The sequence below is a fragment of the Manis javanica genome, chromosome 8 (assembly GCF_040802235.1).
Source record: "Manis javanica isolate MJ-LG chromosome 8, MJ_LKY, whole genome shotgun sequence".
NCBI lineage: Eukaryota > Metazoa > Chordata > Mammalia > Pholidota > Manidae > Manis > Manis javanica.
Window position 1 is genome coordinate 100,589,841 of NC_133163.1, and position 15,574 is coordinate 100,605,414.

General features: G+C 33.3%; 1 protein-coding gene across 3 annotated transcripts in view; it reads right to left on the reverse strand.

The window, feature by feature from the left end:
- The window catches only part of TRPM7 (transient receptor potential cation channel subfamily M member 7), a 133,217-nt gene that overhangs the window by 68,320 nt on the left and 49,323 nt on the right, over window positions 1-15,574 (reverse strand). For all 3 annotated transcript variants that reach the window (XR_005062048.2, XM_037021067.2, XM_073211842.1), the window contains exons 5-11: window positions 12,741-12,954; window positions 10,076-10,200; window positions 9,135-9,306; window positions 7,752-7,926; window positions 6,216-6,339; window positions 5,192-5,264; window positions 3,344-3,444 (exon numbers count right to left, since the gene is read on the reverse strand). Coding sequence is in view for 2 of the 3 variants with exons in the window: in XM_037021067.2 (XP_036876962.1) it covers window positions 3,344-3,444; window positions 5,192-5,264; window positions 6,216-6,339; window positions 7,752-7,926; window positions 9,135-9,306; window positions 10,076-10,200; window positions 12,741-12,954 (984 nt within the window). In the remaining variant the exon portion in view is untranslated. The remainder of the gene's footprint in view (window positions 1-3,343; window positions 3,445-5,191; window positions 5,265-6,215; window positions 6,340-7,751; window positions 7,927-9,134; window positions 9,307-10,075; window positions 10,201-12,740; window positions 12,955-15,574) is intronic.

Here is a 15,574-nt window from a genome sequence, read left to right on the forward strand (position 1 = left end):
ATAATATGAAGGGAGTAACAAAACTTTTGTTTCAAAAAAGAACTATTCTATCTGTTTGAGTTTATGACCACTTTCCTAAAACTAAGTTTAACAAAATTTTCATTTCTGTGAAAAAAGATTCAGCTAAAAAAAAAAAATCTGCTTTGTAAATAGCATTTCCTAGCTCATTCAATGAATACTGAACTCTTAGCAATCAAGAATAAAAAACAGTAACACTGTCCTGCAAATTCAATGTTTAGCACACAAGAGCACAAAATCAAACAGATTACATTGCTCAGAAAGTTGAACCACTTATACATAAAAGAGAAAAGCTTTCTCCAGGACTTTACATCTGAGGAAACCAAAAATCTAATGAAATTATTCAAGGGAATAAAAGGTAGGTTTACTGTTGGAGTTTTATCACAGCTGATTAACATCAACTGCTTCCTCTGTAGTCCTGTAGGAGAGGAAGTGACTAAACAGATTTTTTTTAAGGAAGGTGACCTCAGTAATTTATTTTTTCTTATGGCAGTGAGTTTTAGCTTTTTTTAAAAATGAAGGTATCATTGATATATACTCTCTCATGCCGCCATCTTTAATCCGCATAAATTGGTTTTTGAAATTACTATTATTTAGGAAATACACTCCCATAGTTTAAAAAAAAACAACCACAAAATAGTGTAAAATAAAATTTTCTCTCCTCTTCCCCTTATCTCTGAAGTCATATTCCATATTAAATTTCCAGAAAGATTCTATGACCACACAGTACATATAGATATGCGTGAATGTGTATATTAATAAATAGAAATTGCCATAATTAAGATCATATTAAGGACACTTTTATGCAATTTGCTGTTTACATTATAGAGATAGAAAAGATGTAGGTCATGTTTTGTAAAGGTTGGGTAATACTCCAAGGTACAGATGAACATTTAAGTTCCCCAGCCTTTAAATGACTCAGACATGTAACAAAAATCTGCCAAGCACTTACGGTGTGCCAGGCTGTGAATACAGCAGTGAAGAAAACTGAAAACTACTTGTACTTCCATAAAACTTACCCTCTAGGAGTAGATAAATACCTAGAAGTACATCGTTTATCAAGTAATGATAAATGCTAAGAAGAAAAGGCAGAGAACATAAAAAGTGCTGTCATAGGGAGCTGCTATTGAAATAGGATGGACAATAAAAGCCTACCTATGGAGAGAACATTTAGTTAGAAGTCAGAAAGAGAAAAGGAAGCAAGCCGAGGTACATATCTAGGGGAATAACGTTCCAGAAAAAACATAAAGTACAAAGCTTAGAGTTAGGCACATCCTTGATATGTTTTAAGAACAACAAGGTCAACACAGCTACATAAAAGAGAGAAAAGGAGATGTAAAATGTAAGGTAAGAAAGGTAATAAGAGGGCAGGTGATGTAAAGCCTTTATAAGCCTTGTAGGCCATCTTAAGGCCCTAAGACTATGTTTTGGGTGAATATGATTCATCTTCTGTGTATAAAAAGAAAGAATGAGAGTAAATGGGATGCTATTAAACAATACAGAAGGGTGACTATAGATTGACAGTATAAAAAAAAATGGGTATTTTGAAAGTAGATACGAAAAGATTTACAAATGGAAGTGGATTGGAATATCTGAGAAAGAGAAGAGTAAAAAATGACATTAAAGTTTGTCTCAGAAACTGGGAAGGTGTCGTTGCCATTTAGCAAGATAGGGAGACTGCAAAAGGAACTGACCTAACCACCTCAGAACACTGTAATGAGTTCTCTTGAACAGAGCACTATTGTTTTTCTTTTTAACTTCTTAATACCTTTCACCCATTTCTCCCTAACCCCCCAACCTTTGACAATCACCAATCTGTTCTCTGTATCACTGAGCTTGATATTTTTTAATTCCACATATAAAGGAAATCATGCAATAGTAGTTTTTCCCTTAGCACAATGACCTAGAGTCCCATCCATTTTGTCACAAATGGCAAGATTTCATTATTTTTTATATGGCCAAATAATATTCATACGTGTGTGTGTGCACACACACACACACACACATCATAATTTCTTTACCCATCCATCAATAGGCAGGTTGTTTCAATTCCTGGCTATTGTAAATAATGCCACTTACATCAATGAATAAATCGAGACAAAAAAATCAATAAGCAAGTATCATCCCTAAATGACATGTTAGATCAGATGGACTTAATCGAGAGATACACAACACTCCATGCAAAAGCAGCAGAATACATATGCTTCTGAAGTACACATGGAACATTCTCCAGGATAAGTCATGATAGGGCACAAAATAAGTCTCAATAAATTCAAGCAGACTGAATTCATATCAAGCATCTTTTCCAACCATGATGGTATAAAACTAGAAATTACTTACATGAAGAAAACTGAAAAATTCACAAATATGGAGATTAAACAACAAATGGGTCAAAGAAGAAATCAAAGAGAAATAAAAAAATACCTTCAGACAAATACAAATGGAAATGCAATATATCAAAGCTCTGGGACAGAGCAAAAACAGTACTAAGAGTGAATCAAGTTCATAGCAACAAATGCCTCCCTCAATAAACAAGAAGTGTCTCCAAAGAACAACCTAACTGTACTTTATATAACTAGAAAAAGAACAAGTGAAACCAAAATTAGTTAGAAAAAAGGATATAACAAAAATCAGGGTAGAAACACATGATATAGGAATGAAGAAGAGAGAGAAATAAAGTGAAGTTACAACTGATAAAACAGACATGCAGACGATCATGAGACTATGTTGAACAAGCACATGCCAACAAAGTGGATAGCCTAGAAGAAATGGATAAATGTCCAGCAACACACCATGACTGAATCATGGTGAAATAGAAAATCTGAACAGACTGATTACTAGTAAAGAGAGTGAATCAGTAATCAGAAACCTTCCAAGAAACAAAAGTGAAGGATCAGACAGCTTCATGAGTGAATTCTACCAAACATTCAAAGAATTAATACCAATGCTTCTCAAATTCTTCCAAAAAATGGAACCATACAGAATGCTTCGAAACTCATTTTATCAGACCAGCATTACTGATACCAAAACCAGACAAGGACACCCCAAGAAATGAAATTTACATGCCAATATCCCTTATGAACAAAAATACACAGAGCACTATTTAAGACTACTTTCAGTTCTACGATTTTTAGAGATCTTTACCCTATAAAAAACAAAGTTTTATTAAGAAGCAAATATAACTTATTAAGCCCCAACTGGATCCGAATGTTGTAGAAATGTTTGGCTGAACTAATTTTGTACTTTTGGCAGACGGTAAAATGTTAAACAGATCACAGTTCTTAGTTATTAGTTTAATTTAGTTATATTATATATATTTACATACCAGCCACTGCTGTCCATAAACAAATACATGATTTTTGGCAATGTCAACTCTATCCCACGCCAAAGTAAGGATGAGCTGGTCAAATGCAGATGCATTAGTGCCTAAGTGAATAAAGTAGTCGACAAGTTCAATTAATTTATCTCCATAAAAATGTGAACATTGATAAATTCTCCCCATTCCCTTTTAATTAACTTACACAGCTGGTGTCAGCCACTGTTCAGAGGTAGTCTACCTCAGAGAGATAAGGTTACCCCTCAGGGTTGAGGACCTTTTTTCCAACTATAGAAAAGACACAGCCTCGTTCATTGCAAACAATTAAGAATGCAGAACAGTGAGAAGAAAGCAAAGATGATATGTTTCTATCACAGAGATAGTACCAACTGTTATTATACAACTATCCTTACAGGTGCTTTTCTGTGCATATACAAATTCATTCATATATGTTAAACTGTTTATGCAAAAGTGGATCACACTATACAAAGCAGTCAGTAGACTACTTTATGCACCTTAATATCACATACATATATAAATACCTTTTAAAGTGAACTAAAATTTATTCAGTAAGTACTCTAATTAATGGACATTCAGTTATTTTGAATTTTTTTGTGAGTATATTTTTGTGCATGTTTGATTATTTAGGATGATTTTGTAGAAGCCAAACTGCTGGGGAGAAGGATATCTACTTTAAAGCTGTTGATACAATGCCAAAATGTATTCCAGAAAGGTTATACCACCCATCAAAGTTTTAAGAATATCCAGTAGGGGGGTAAAATGCTTTTTAAACAACTTACTTTTTAAAAAATTGACAGTCTTTCCACATTATCCTCAAGCATTTGTTTTATTCTGCTAATATCATTTACATAAATTGACTCATCTTTCCATGAGGTATTCATCTTTTTATTACTAACTTGTAACAGTTCTTTATGATCCCTCCACATTCCTGTTCCTTAGTTTCCTCATCTATAAAATGAGGAAAATAATAGGAAAGCAGCCTCTTTAGGGCTGTTTCAAGGATAAAATGAGATAAACAATGTAAACAACTAAAGCAGTGGCTATCACAAAGAAAATATATGACAAATGTTCAGTGTTGTTTTTTTTTATTTTTATGCAATCCATTTATTGCTCTTTACACCTTTATTGGCTTCTGGGTTTCCTACTACTTTTGATCTCTTGTTCTCAAGATGATGGAAATACGTTACATTATAGTATTTTTTAAATGTTTAATCTATTGGAAATTTATTGTAGTCTAATAATTTGGGAAATTCTTGTGGATGACAAGAAGACAGTGCCCTCTTGCTCTGTTTCTGCCACCTCATTGCATTCTTAGACTTTGAGTACCTGGATGGGACACCATCTTAGTTTCTAATTTTTGAAAAGATTTTTCACTATTGTACTATTTGGATGTCTTTGGCAACATAATGAAAGGAAAACAGTTGAATGTGCAGGGGTATTAACGCCTTAGTCCTAGAAAATAACACTAGTTTTCTTTTCAGATTTCTCTTCAGAATGAAAAGAGCATGCTTAAGAACACTATCTTTAATTTATATTAACTGGTACCTTATTACCTTTAAACACTTATTTTTTCAGCCAATTAAAAATGTGACATATTCTTGACAGGATAATTAAACGGTCTGGTGGCTTAACTCCTGCTATAAGTTAAAAAAGAAATTCTATAAGATAAATACAAAAGCTAACTTACTGTCAAAGAAAGCTAACATTAATTATATCTTTCACAAAGAAAATTTTTGAAAAATTCAGTTGCCATTTAGCCAAATTAAAAGGTCCTATCTTATGCAAGTAGGCTACAAATGAAAAAGCTTACAAATAAAAAAATTTTTTAAATCTTACCTTTAAGTAGTGCAGTAAGTATTGCTATGTCTATATCTTGATGTTCATCTGATCCAATGTGAAAAACAGTGATCTATTTAAAGATTAATTCATACTATTATGCCTTTATATTTTAAAAGTAAAAGCATAAGCCACATAAAATAGGAAGTGATTTCAAACAACATGGGAGGTAAAATTTCTGGGGATCAGAAGTAACTTCACTTCAACCAAAAAAAACAAAAAAATTAAAAGACTTTATAGCAAATAAAATGGCAAGTATACTCATTTTTTGACCTATCTTATGTCCTTACTAGAGTAAGCAATGTATGGGCTGTGGCTATAAATTGCTTATCTGAGCAAATCCTTCTGCTCCTTCTCTGTAATGAACACTTACTCAGTTCAAGTTATGTATGTGTTCTTGAATGAAAACTGATTTGTTCAATCCTATCACTAGAAATTTATTTAAATTATTTGAAGTGTAGCAACACCTGAGAGGTTTTTATTTAATAACATTAAAAAAAATAAAAATGTTATAACCCCACTACAAATTTTCAACTAACTTCAATGGATAAAATGAAATTAATGAAAGAAAACAGCAAATCAAACTATGTTATCTATCTGGTATATAGCAGTTAAAAATTTTTTTCTCTTAAAACTTCAGACTGTGTTTAGATGACTGAAATTAAAGAGCCCTGATCTTTAACTGAATATGAGCAATCACTGAGTAAAATAGTTTAATTTTTTTTCCAAATTAGTTTTACAGAAGCCATTAGTAAAACAGAGTCCCTCCTTGATCCTGGGCATAATCTGTTAAGGCCTAGTTATGAAACTTCCTAAAAGAGAAGTATAAATACATGTCTCAGTACTATATAACAACTATAATCCTTCTACACTATCTCTTAGCTTGAACAAAACAACAAATGACATCTTTACATGGTTAAAAAACACTTTAAATGTTAAATCCTAATTAAAAACAAACTATTTCACTAACATAGAATGTTCTTTGAATGAAATAAAAAGGCTTATTTTGCTAAAATCTACTTACGAGCTCTTTTCTTTTCATGCACTCCATCAGTGTTTGAAATAAGTGAACTGCTTCACTCTGGCCAAAGTTAAATGTTTTTTTGATAGTTGAAATAATATCAGGCTCTGCTGCGTCAGGCAGATTCCTGGAGTAAGAGGAACCAATTTAATTCACTGATTTCAATTTCCGTTATTTGTAGAACCTAACATTAAGTAGGCGGAATCCATGTAAGACCTTTTAAGGTACCATGGTAATATTAAATACTTGATCCTGGGTGAGAGCTTCTCCTTCAGGAGACTCCCACTATAAGTAATAAAGGGGAAAAAATGGAATAGAGTGCTTTTGCTTCGAATTATTTTGAATTTTTTAACAAGGTATATGTTGCCACTCACATTTTGTCAGGTATTATCTAAAGATACATTTTAAGATATCATGGTGTATAAAGCAGTATTTTGGCCCTAATGTCTTAAACATGAACACATTCTCATTTTTATTTTTCTCCACTGATAATATATTTACATAACTCAAAAACGATATAATATAAAATACAGAAATGTGAAAATTCATAGTCAAAGTTTCCTTCTCATTGCCTTTCATCTGCCCAGTTTCATCTCAACTGCTTTCAAGGAACTATTAGTCTGTATAACTTTCTAGGATCTCTGTGTATAAAAATAATTATCCCTGCCTTTTCTTTTTTAAATGTAAAAAATAGCACAATAATAAAAATCAAATGAATAATCATATCTGACTTGACTGTTTATAGTTCATGATGCGTGATCAAAACCAAAAGTTTCTGTGATATGACTGCCCTTGCACTGTTCACCATGTAAGAACTTATTCACTATGTAAGAACTTGTTCACCATGTAAGAACTTGTTCGTTATGCTTCAGAAGATTGGAGACTGTTGAGAATTAGGCTTGGGGTTGATTAATGATCGTGCATTGAGTCCCCTGTACAGAATTTTATTGTTGTTAATAACTATTTGATCAATAAATATGAAAGACACCTTCTCAAAAAAAAAAAAATAAAAAAAAAATAAAAAATGGCACAATATATATGCTACTCTTTATCTTCCTTTCTCCATCTATATATTTTGGTAATTTCCTCAACTCTAATATACAGGTACTAAATTAACTCAGCTACAAACCATTCCATTGTACAGATAAACCATTATTTATTTATCTAGTCCCCTTGATAGATGTTCTGTTTTGTTTCAATCTTTTACTACTACAAACAACAGTGTATGAGCAATTTTATATATTATGTTATTCCACACTGTGCATCTGCAGGGACAATTCTCAGAAATTGAACTACCTGGGTCAAAAGATACACGTCTCTGTTTGTCAGATCTTGCACAGCTGTTCTTTACAAAAACGGTTACATTTTAATTCATTCCTGTAACAGGCAATCTATTTCCTCAGGATTAATAAAGTCCTGCTTTAAACTTGAAATTTTCATATTCATAAAATACTGAAATGAATCTAATATTCTAAAAATCACAAGACTTTATATAAAGTTATTAAAAGTATTAAAAACTTGCTATAATCACACACTTACCCTCCTTCTTCTGTTTGTTTATGAATGTATGCTAGTAGATCTGCAGCTCTACCTGTTCCTTCACATACAACAACTGGAACAGGAGGACTTTCCTGAAGGTATTCTAAAACTGTGAGGATAACATTGGGCCCACCTTCAAAAATAAGTGCCACTACAGGGACACCTTGACCAATTCCTAAAAAAAGTAAAATGTTAGGCAAAATTCAGTAATTTAACCTTATGTTTTAGTCAATCAGAAACAAAATAAAAATAAAAAGCCAAAATACAATTTCTTAAAAGACTGTGTTGAGTTCATTTTAAGCACTCAACATACTACTCTTGAATAAATAAATGAAAACATTACCTTTGCATTGACTTAGTCTGTCCTAAATGACAAAATTAGCAAATCCAATATAATTAAGTACACACTAAAATTATATATTCACTGAAAAGTAAGAATAATTGGCTATATTTCATAATTGAAGTCTTGACAAGAAATTTACACCATTTGGTTGTTTGCTTTTTATTTTTTAGTGTTGAATGAGTTGACCTTCTAATGTATGTTTTTATTCATTAAATTTTTTTGATGTGTAGTTCTGATTCCAAATGCATTTGAGACATTAATTAAAAATTAATGACAGAATCAGGATTATATAAATGGGACCAATCAATAAAATCCAAGACCAGAAAAAATTCAGTGAAGAATGCCAATTTTTTGTTTTTACTGCAATGCAGTGAGAGAATCCAAAATATAAGAAGCTAGGACTCTAAAACATTCCTAATTTTTAGGAGATGTTATGACTCCATCACAATCTCAGAGACAAAACAGGAATTTTGTATTTCTATTTTACTTTATCAGGGTGCTCACCTTCTTGGTGTCCTAGGATTATAAAATTTCTTCTTTTTGAAATAAAAATCTAACTGTTGAATCAAAAAGTTTGGTTGGTTAGAAAGGAAGACCAGTGTCAAGAATATCAACTTTTAAGACACAGCTACTACCTAAATGTGATACCTACTTATGTTAAAAACTTCAAGCAAGGTGATTCTTACTTTGCAGTAAAGTTTGTTTCTTCCTCAACGTTGACTTTCAAAGTCACATATTTGAATATATCACAAATTAAGTATATTTCTGAATTCTTTGGACTGCAACGTGGTACATTAGAAACAGAGTTTCTGATGAATCTTTGTGGCTTGGTCTCAATATCTGATGATCCTGTTTGACCTCACACTTCTTTTCCTGGGTCGTATTTTGTCTAAGGTCAGTCATTCTTGGTTGTTTTGTATGTTACCTTGCTACATAGGGAAATAAGCACTTCAAAGAACATTCTACCTTTTTAGAATATTGTTGGCATTTAATACAGCCCAGAATAATTTCAACAATAACAAACTTATAAATTCCCTTACTAGCATGAATTCTTTGCTGATTAATAGTTTTTTCAAGTTCTCTTCTCAGTCTGACTTCTGCCCCATACTTTCCAACAGTGCCGTCATCCACCAATATGAAATGGGAATGTAGATTGTTTAGAACATTCAATTTGCTCAGAGGGTTCAATAAGGTTTGATAAGGAGCAACCACCTAAACAACAGCAAACTAAGAATTAATGGGTAGGATTAAATACAATATAACATAAAGTAAAAATAAACTTTGAAATAACTTTTAAAGGCAAGAGATAAAATTCAACTTACAAATAGCAACAAATAAAAATGTCAAAGAATTTATCAAAAAGCACAAGCTTTTAAGCAGCTAAAGATTAATCAATAATGGTTGAACTATACAATTATATTTAGACCCCTGCTGCAGAGTATGTTTCATCATCACATGCAAAGCAGCAGCAACAAAAAAGTAAATAAATAATGGAAAGAAACTATTAGGTTATTAGTCAACAAAGAACAATATATAAAGGACACTGAGTAAAAGCAATCAAATGTCATACTGCTATTTTTCTAGCCTAAGTAGAACCTTTAATAAATGCCTGTAACAAATTTGCATCTTTAACTTATTCAAATGACACACTAACATTTAATTACTACTCTTCATGACAATAAACTTAATTCTTAATGTCAGCTAGTCATTAAAAATTTAATAACAAAGACTGGCATGATATGGTAAAGGTATGAAATAGTTATACAAAAAAGGCACAAACAAAAATTTACTAAGTATAATGACAATTATTTATATTTATGAATGCATTTTCAAAAGGATCAGAAGAAAACCTTTGGAAGATACTTTTTATACTTTGAGAAGTGTGATATGATCATGAATATTTTAAATTGCCTTGCACTATTCTTGTTGTAATTTTGTTTACACAAGTTCAAATATAAGAAATTTAAAAAGTCATTCTTACATCTCTCCCAACAAGATCATTTCTGTTTTCTATCACTCCCCATGGAGCTATTCCAATAGTGCAAATCTTCCGAGATGATCTGGAAGCATGTTCTTTGAGGGCATCACCAACATGTTTTGCAACACCTATTCATACAAAATTTAATTCACTAACAGAACAATCCTGTGCTCCACCTGTAACAATTTGTGACATTTTTCTTTACACGTAACACAATAAAAGGCAATAAAGTCCAAAAGAAAACGTAAGGAGCAAAAAGAAAAAAACCCCACAATGCCACAACTGCCTCAAACACATGTAAAACTAACTTTTACCATGTTATTAGACCTAGCCCTCTCTTATCATGTAGGTAAATATAGTTTTTGCTACTGCCCTAAACAGTATCTAATGGCTCAGAGCTGTAGGCAAACACACACACATATCCAAACTATAAAAGTTGTCCAATTAAATAAAAAATTAGGAGAAAAATGGAAAAGACAACTCAAACTCCTCATTATCACTTGTTATGAGCTGAACTGTATTCTCCCCAAAACTCATATGCTGCAATTCTAATCCCAGTACCTCAGAATGTGACTATTTGGAGATAGGTCATTTACAGAGGTTATCATTAAAATTAGGCCATTAGGGTGGGCCCTAATTGAATCTCACTGGTGTTCTTATAATGGGAAGAGGAAATCTGAACACAAAAAGAGACACCAGAATTGCATGTGTACAGAAGGAAAGCCACAAGAGTACAGTGAGGAGATGGCCATCTGTAAGCCAAGAAGAGAGACCTCAGGAGGAACCAAACCCAGCAACATCTTAATCTTGGATCTCCCAAATTATGAGAAAGTTAATTTCTTTTGTTTAAGCTACCCAATTTGTGATATTTTGTTATAGCAGCCCTAGCAAACCAATGTATCATTCAGTGTCTCACTTTTGATTTTTATAATGCATCACATCTCATATGGAAATATCATTTTCACTGGTCTTCTAACTGCTGCCTTGCCTGTTTACAGTCTACTTTCAAAACACCATACATGTAACCTTTGCTCTTGTCAATTATCTGCGTAAAACCTTCACTTCTCATTCAGAGTAAATGCCAAAGTGCTTTTCATGGCCTAACTGGCTTTATATAATGATCTGCCTATTGCCCCTACTATTCATCACACCACACTGTCCAAGCCCTGCCACCACCACACTCTTGTAACTTTGACTTTATCAACTAACACTCCTTGCTCATTCCACTCAAGCTACACTGGTCCCTTCTTACTGTTCTTCCAACACACCAGTCATTTCTTCTCCTTTAAATGCTCTGTCCCCATTATTATCTTGCTCCCTCATTTCCTTCCTTTACTACTCAATGTCACCTTATCAATGAAGCCCCCTCCACCATCCCTTGCTATCCCTCATCATTTTATGTGTCTCCACAGCACTTGTCCTCTAACATATCATACGTTATTTAGTTGTTTCTTGTCTGCCTCTCCCCCACTAGAATATAAGCACCACAAGGGTAAGTATTTTACTTGTATTATGGAGTGATACATTTTCAACAGCCACAAAAGCCTGACATACAATGAGGTTTGAAAACAGTTGTTGATAATGAATTAAATGTTTATAAGCTGGTTTAAGTAATAACTATGTTTTACTTTGGATATTAAAGTTAATTTGCCTTCCTTATATCAAACCTGTGTATGTGACAGGGTAGATTTAGAATGATCACAGTGTATTAAAAAATAATTTTGAGATCTACTTCTACTTCTTACCACTGCCTAGACAATGAATTGCTATTCTTCTGTCAGTTTGATGAGAGAAAGTAACAGAAGTAACACTGCTCCAAAGTAGGGGTCAGCAACTTTTTAGGTAAAGGGCCAAACAGCAAATATCTTAGGCTTTGCAAAGCATACACAGCCTCTGTCACAGTGATTCACCTTTGCTGTTGTAGCACAGAAATAGCCATAGACAATACAAAAATAAATGAGTGTGGCTGTGCTCCAATAGACTTTTATGTACAAAAAAAAGGAGTAGGCTGGATTTGGTACATGAAGCCACAGATTGCCAACATCGGCTCTATTATTTTTTTAAAAGTTGAAGACCAAATACCTTTACAGTTACCATTTATACCTAGGAACTGTAGATTATTTAACAACACTGACTATATTTGTATTATGTGTTGACTGTTATTTCATGTATCTAATTGACATTATGTAAAATTTACGAACACACTAAGAAAAGTGGTACAGGCATACCTTGTTTTATTACACTTCATTTACTGTACTTAGCAGACAGTGAACTTTCTGCAAACTGAAGGTTTGTGGAAACCTGCAACATGCAAGTCTATTGTCACCATTTTCCAGACAGCATTGGCTCACTTTGTGTCTCTGTGTCACATTTTGGTAATTCTGATAATATTTCAAACTTTTTCATTATTATTTTGTTAAGGTGATCTGTAATCAGTGATTTTAACGTGCTGAATGCTCAGATTATGGTTAGCATTTTTTAGCAGTAAAAATATATTACATTTTTTTTAGACACTGCTATTGCACACTTAATAGACTACAATATAGCATAATATAACTTTCGTATGCATTAGGATATCAAAAAATTCATTTGAATCACTTTATTGTAATGGTCTGGAACCAAATCCAGTACTATCTTCAAGGTATGCCTTTTATAATCATTTTATTACCTGTATTTACTCCTCCAGTTAAAATCCAGGCTCCGGTTGTAACTGCAGCTTTAATAAGACCCTTTCCAAGCAGCTGCTTGATTCTTGGGTGAAGCTCAAATTTCTGCATGCCACCATGTACAGAGATAACAAGTTTGGGTAATTCCATCTGCCATTCTTTCAGCAGAAGTTGCAGAATGACTTCAGGTTTGGTGTCATATGATAGTCTCACATACTAAAAAAAGTTTTCAAAAGGACAAAATAATTAAATATGTTAATAGGTTTCATAATGCAACATTATACAACTTTTAAAAATTTCATTTCAATTATTCAAAAGTAGATTCCATAGTTCATTTTTAATGTATTTACACTCCAAGGAGTAAGCAATGGCAAATGATTTTTAAGCTGGAAAATCTAAGTGCTGCATAGGTAGTGGACTCAAAAATTTTTAATTTAAAATAAAGACATAAATGTTTATATAAAAACATCTTAAATATATGCTCAACTGCCATTCATCCAAAATTCAAATTTATCCACAGTATTTACTATCTTGTTTATGAATATGCATTAGTGAGAAGTATTAAGACTGGCTATCAAGATGGGAAAAAGGAAAAAGAATGGTTGAAAAAAATGGAGCCTTCTGACTCTTGCCATTAAGAGAGGCTAATATGCAATCACCTGTTTGAAAGTTTTTTCAATGATCTGATCCACTTATAATAGCATTGCAACTATGAAATAAAATAACAGGTATTTTTAGTATGGGTGATTGTTTTGGTTCAATGGATAATAGTGATTTGATCCACAAATTACTGAAAATAATTCTTAAAAATTTTACTCAGTATTTCAAGGTGTTCAGAGGGTTTTATCAGATTAATTTTTGAAATATCATTCTACAGAAAATAAGGTATCACCATCTGTGGAATAACTTTCTCTGCTTTGACAGATTAAAAATACTATCTTTCTGAAACAAATCCTACCATTTGCAACAACATGGATGGAGCCAGATGGTATTATGCTCAGTGAAGTAAGTCAGGCAGAGAAAGACAAATACCAAATGATTTCCCTCATTTGTGGAGCATAACAATGAAGCAAAACTGAAGGAATAAAAAGCAGCAGACTCACAGACTCCAAGAAGGGCATCCTACTGTATGGGAGAACATTTGTGAATGACGTATCTGACAAGGGGTTAACATCCAAAATATATAAAGAACTCACATGCGTCAACAACCCAAAAAGCAAATAACCCAATTGAAAAATGGGCAGAGGATATAACAGACACTTCTCCAAAGAAGAAATTCAGATGGTCAACAGGCACATGAAAAAATGCTTCACATCGCTAATTATCAGGGAAATGCAAATTAAAACTACAATGAGATATCACCTCACACCAATTAGGACGGCCAGCACAGAAAAGCCTAGGAACAAATGCTGGTGAAGATGTGGAGAAAGGGAAGCCCTCCTACACTGCTGGTGGGAATGTAAATTAGTTAAACCTTTGTGGAAAGCAATATGGAGGTTCCTCAAAAAACTAAAAATAGAAATACCATTTGACCGAGGAACTCCACTCCTAGGAATTTACCCGAAGAAAACAAGATCTCAGATTCAAAAAGACATATGCACTCCTGTTCACTGCAGCACTATTTTATAACAGCCAAGATATGGAAGCAACCTAAGTGTCCATCAGTAGAGCAATGGATAAAGAAAAGGTGGTACATATACACAATGGAAAACTATTTAGCCATAAGAAGAAAACAAATCCTACCATTTGCAACAATATGGATGGAGCTAGAGGATATTATGCTCAGTGAAATAAGCCAGGCGGAGAAAGACAGGTACCAAATGATTTCCCTCATTTGTGAAGTACAGCAACGATGCAAAACTGAAGGGGTGGAGAGCAGCAGACTCATAGACTCCAAGAAGCAACTAGCAGTTACCAAAGGGGAGGGGTAGGGGAAGGTGGGTGGGGAACGAGAGAGAAGGGGATTGAGGAGCATTATAATTGGTACACAGGGTGTGTGGGGGTTCACGAGGAAGACAATGTAGCACAGAGAGACAAGCAGGGACTCTGGCAACTTACTACACTGATGGACAATGACTGTATTGGTATGGGGGGGGGACTTGATAATAACAGTGAACATAGTAACCACATTGTTTTTCTTGTGAAACCTTCATAAGAGTGTGTATCAATGATACCTTACTAAAAAAAATACTATCTTTCTGTTAAGTGACATTACAAAACTTACTTGCTATGACCATTCTGATTCATTCTCTTTTTCTAAAGGACCTGTATGATTTAGTTTGTAAGAAATATGAAATATTCAGATGTTGGAAGGAATGTATTATTAATCGTCTCTAAAATATGTTCTTAGAAAAATAATATACTGTTCATTCCTTTACAGAGATCAAACGCCAATGAAAAATATCCCAAAATACCAGATTTCTACAAAACTGAGCAGACTCCAGAGTCCCTTAAATATGCTTTATAAGGATACTTACTCTACATTAAATGTTTTTGTATTTGTTTTGTTTTAACTGATTATTATACTTGATGTGTGTAAAATTGTTGTAACATTTCCAGAGTATCTCGCCTGGTGTTAGTGTATTTGCATATCCTCAGGGGTGGAGAGAAGTTCATCTCCATGTCAATGGGTAACTACCTGGGCAACCAAGGGCGTGTCTGAACCTGAGAGTTTAAAGGGAGGGGCTGACTTGCTGGCTTGCTTCTTCAGGAGCAGAGGAGATGGCCCTGGACTGCACTTTGTAAGCAATAAACAGGTTTTAAACTTTATTTCCCCCTTTGATTTCGATTTTTAGAGTATTTTGCCCCAGGATTTCTTCTCCCCAGACTTACACTT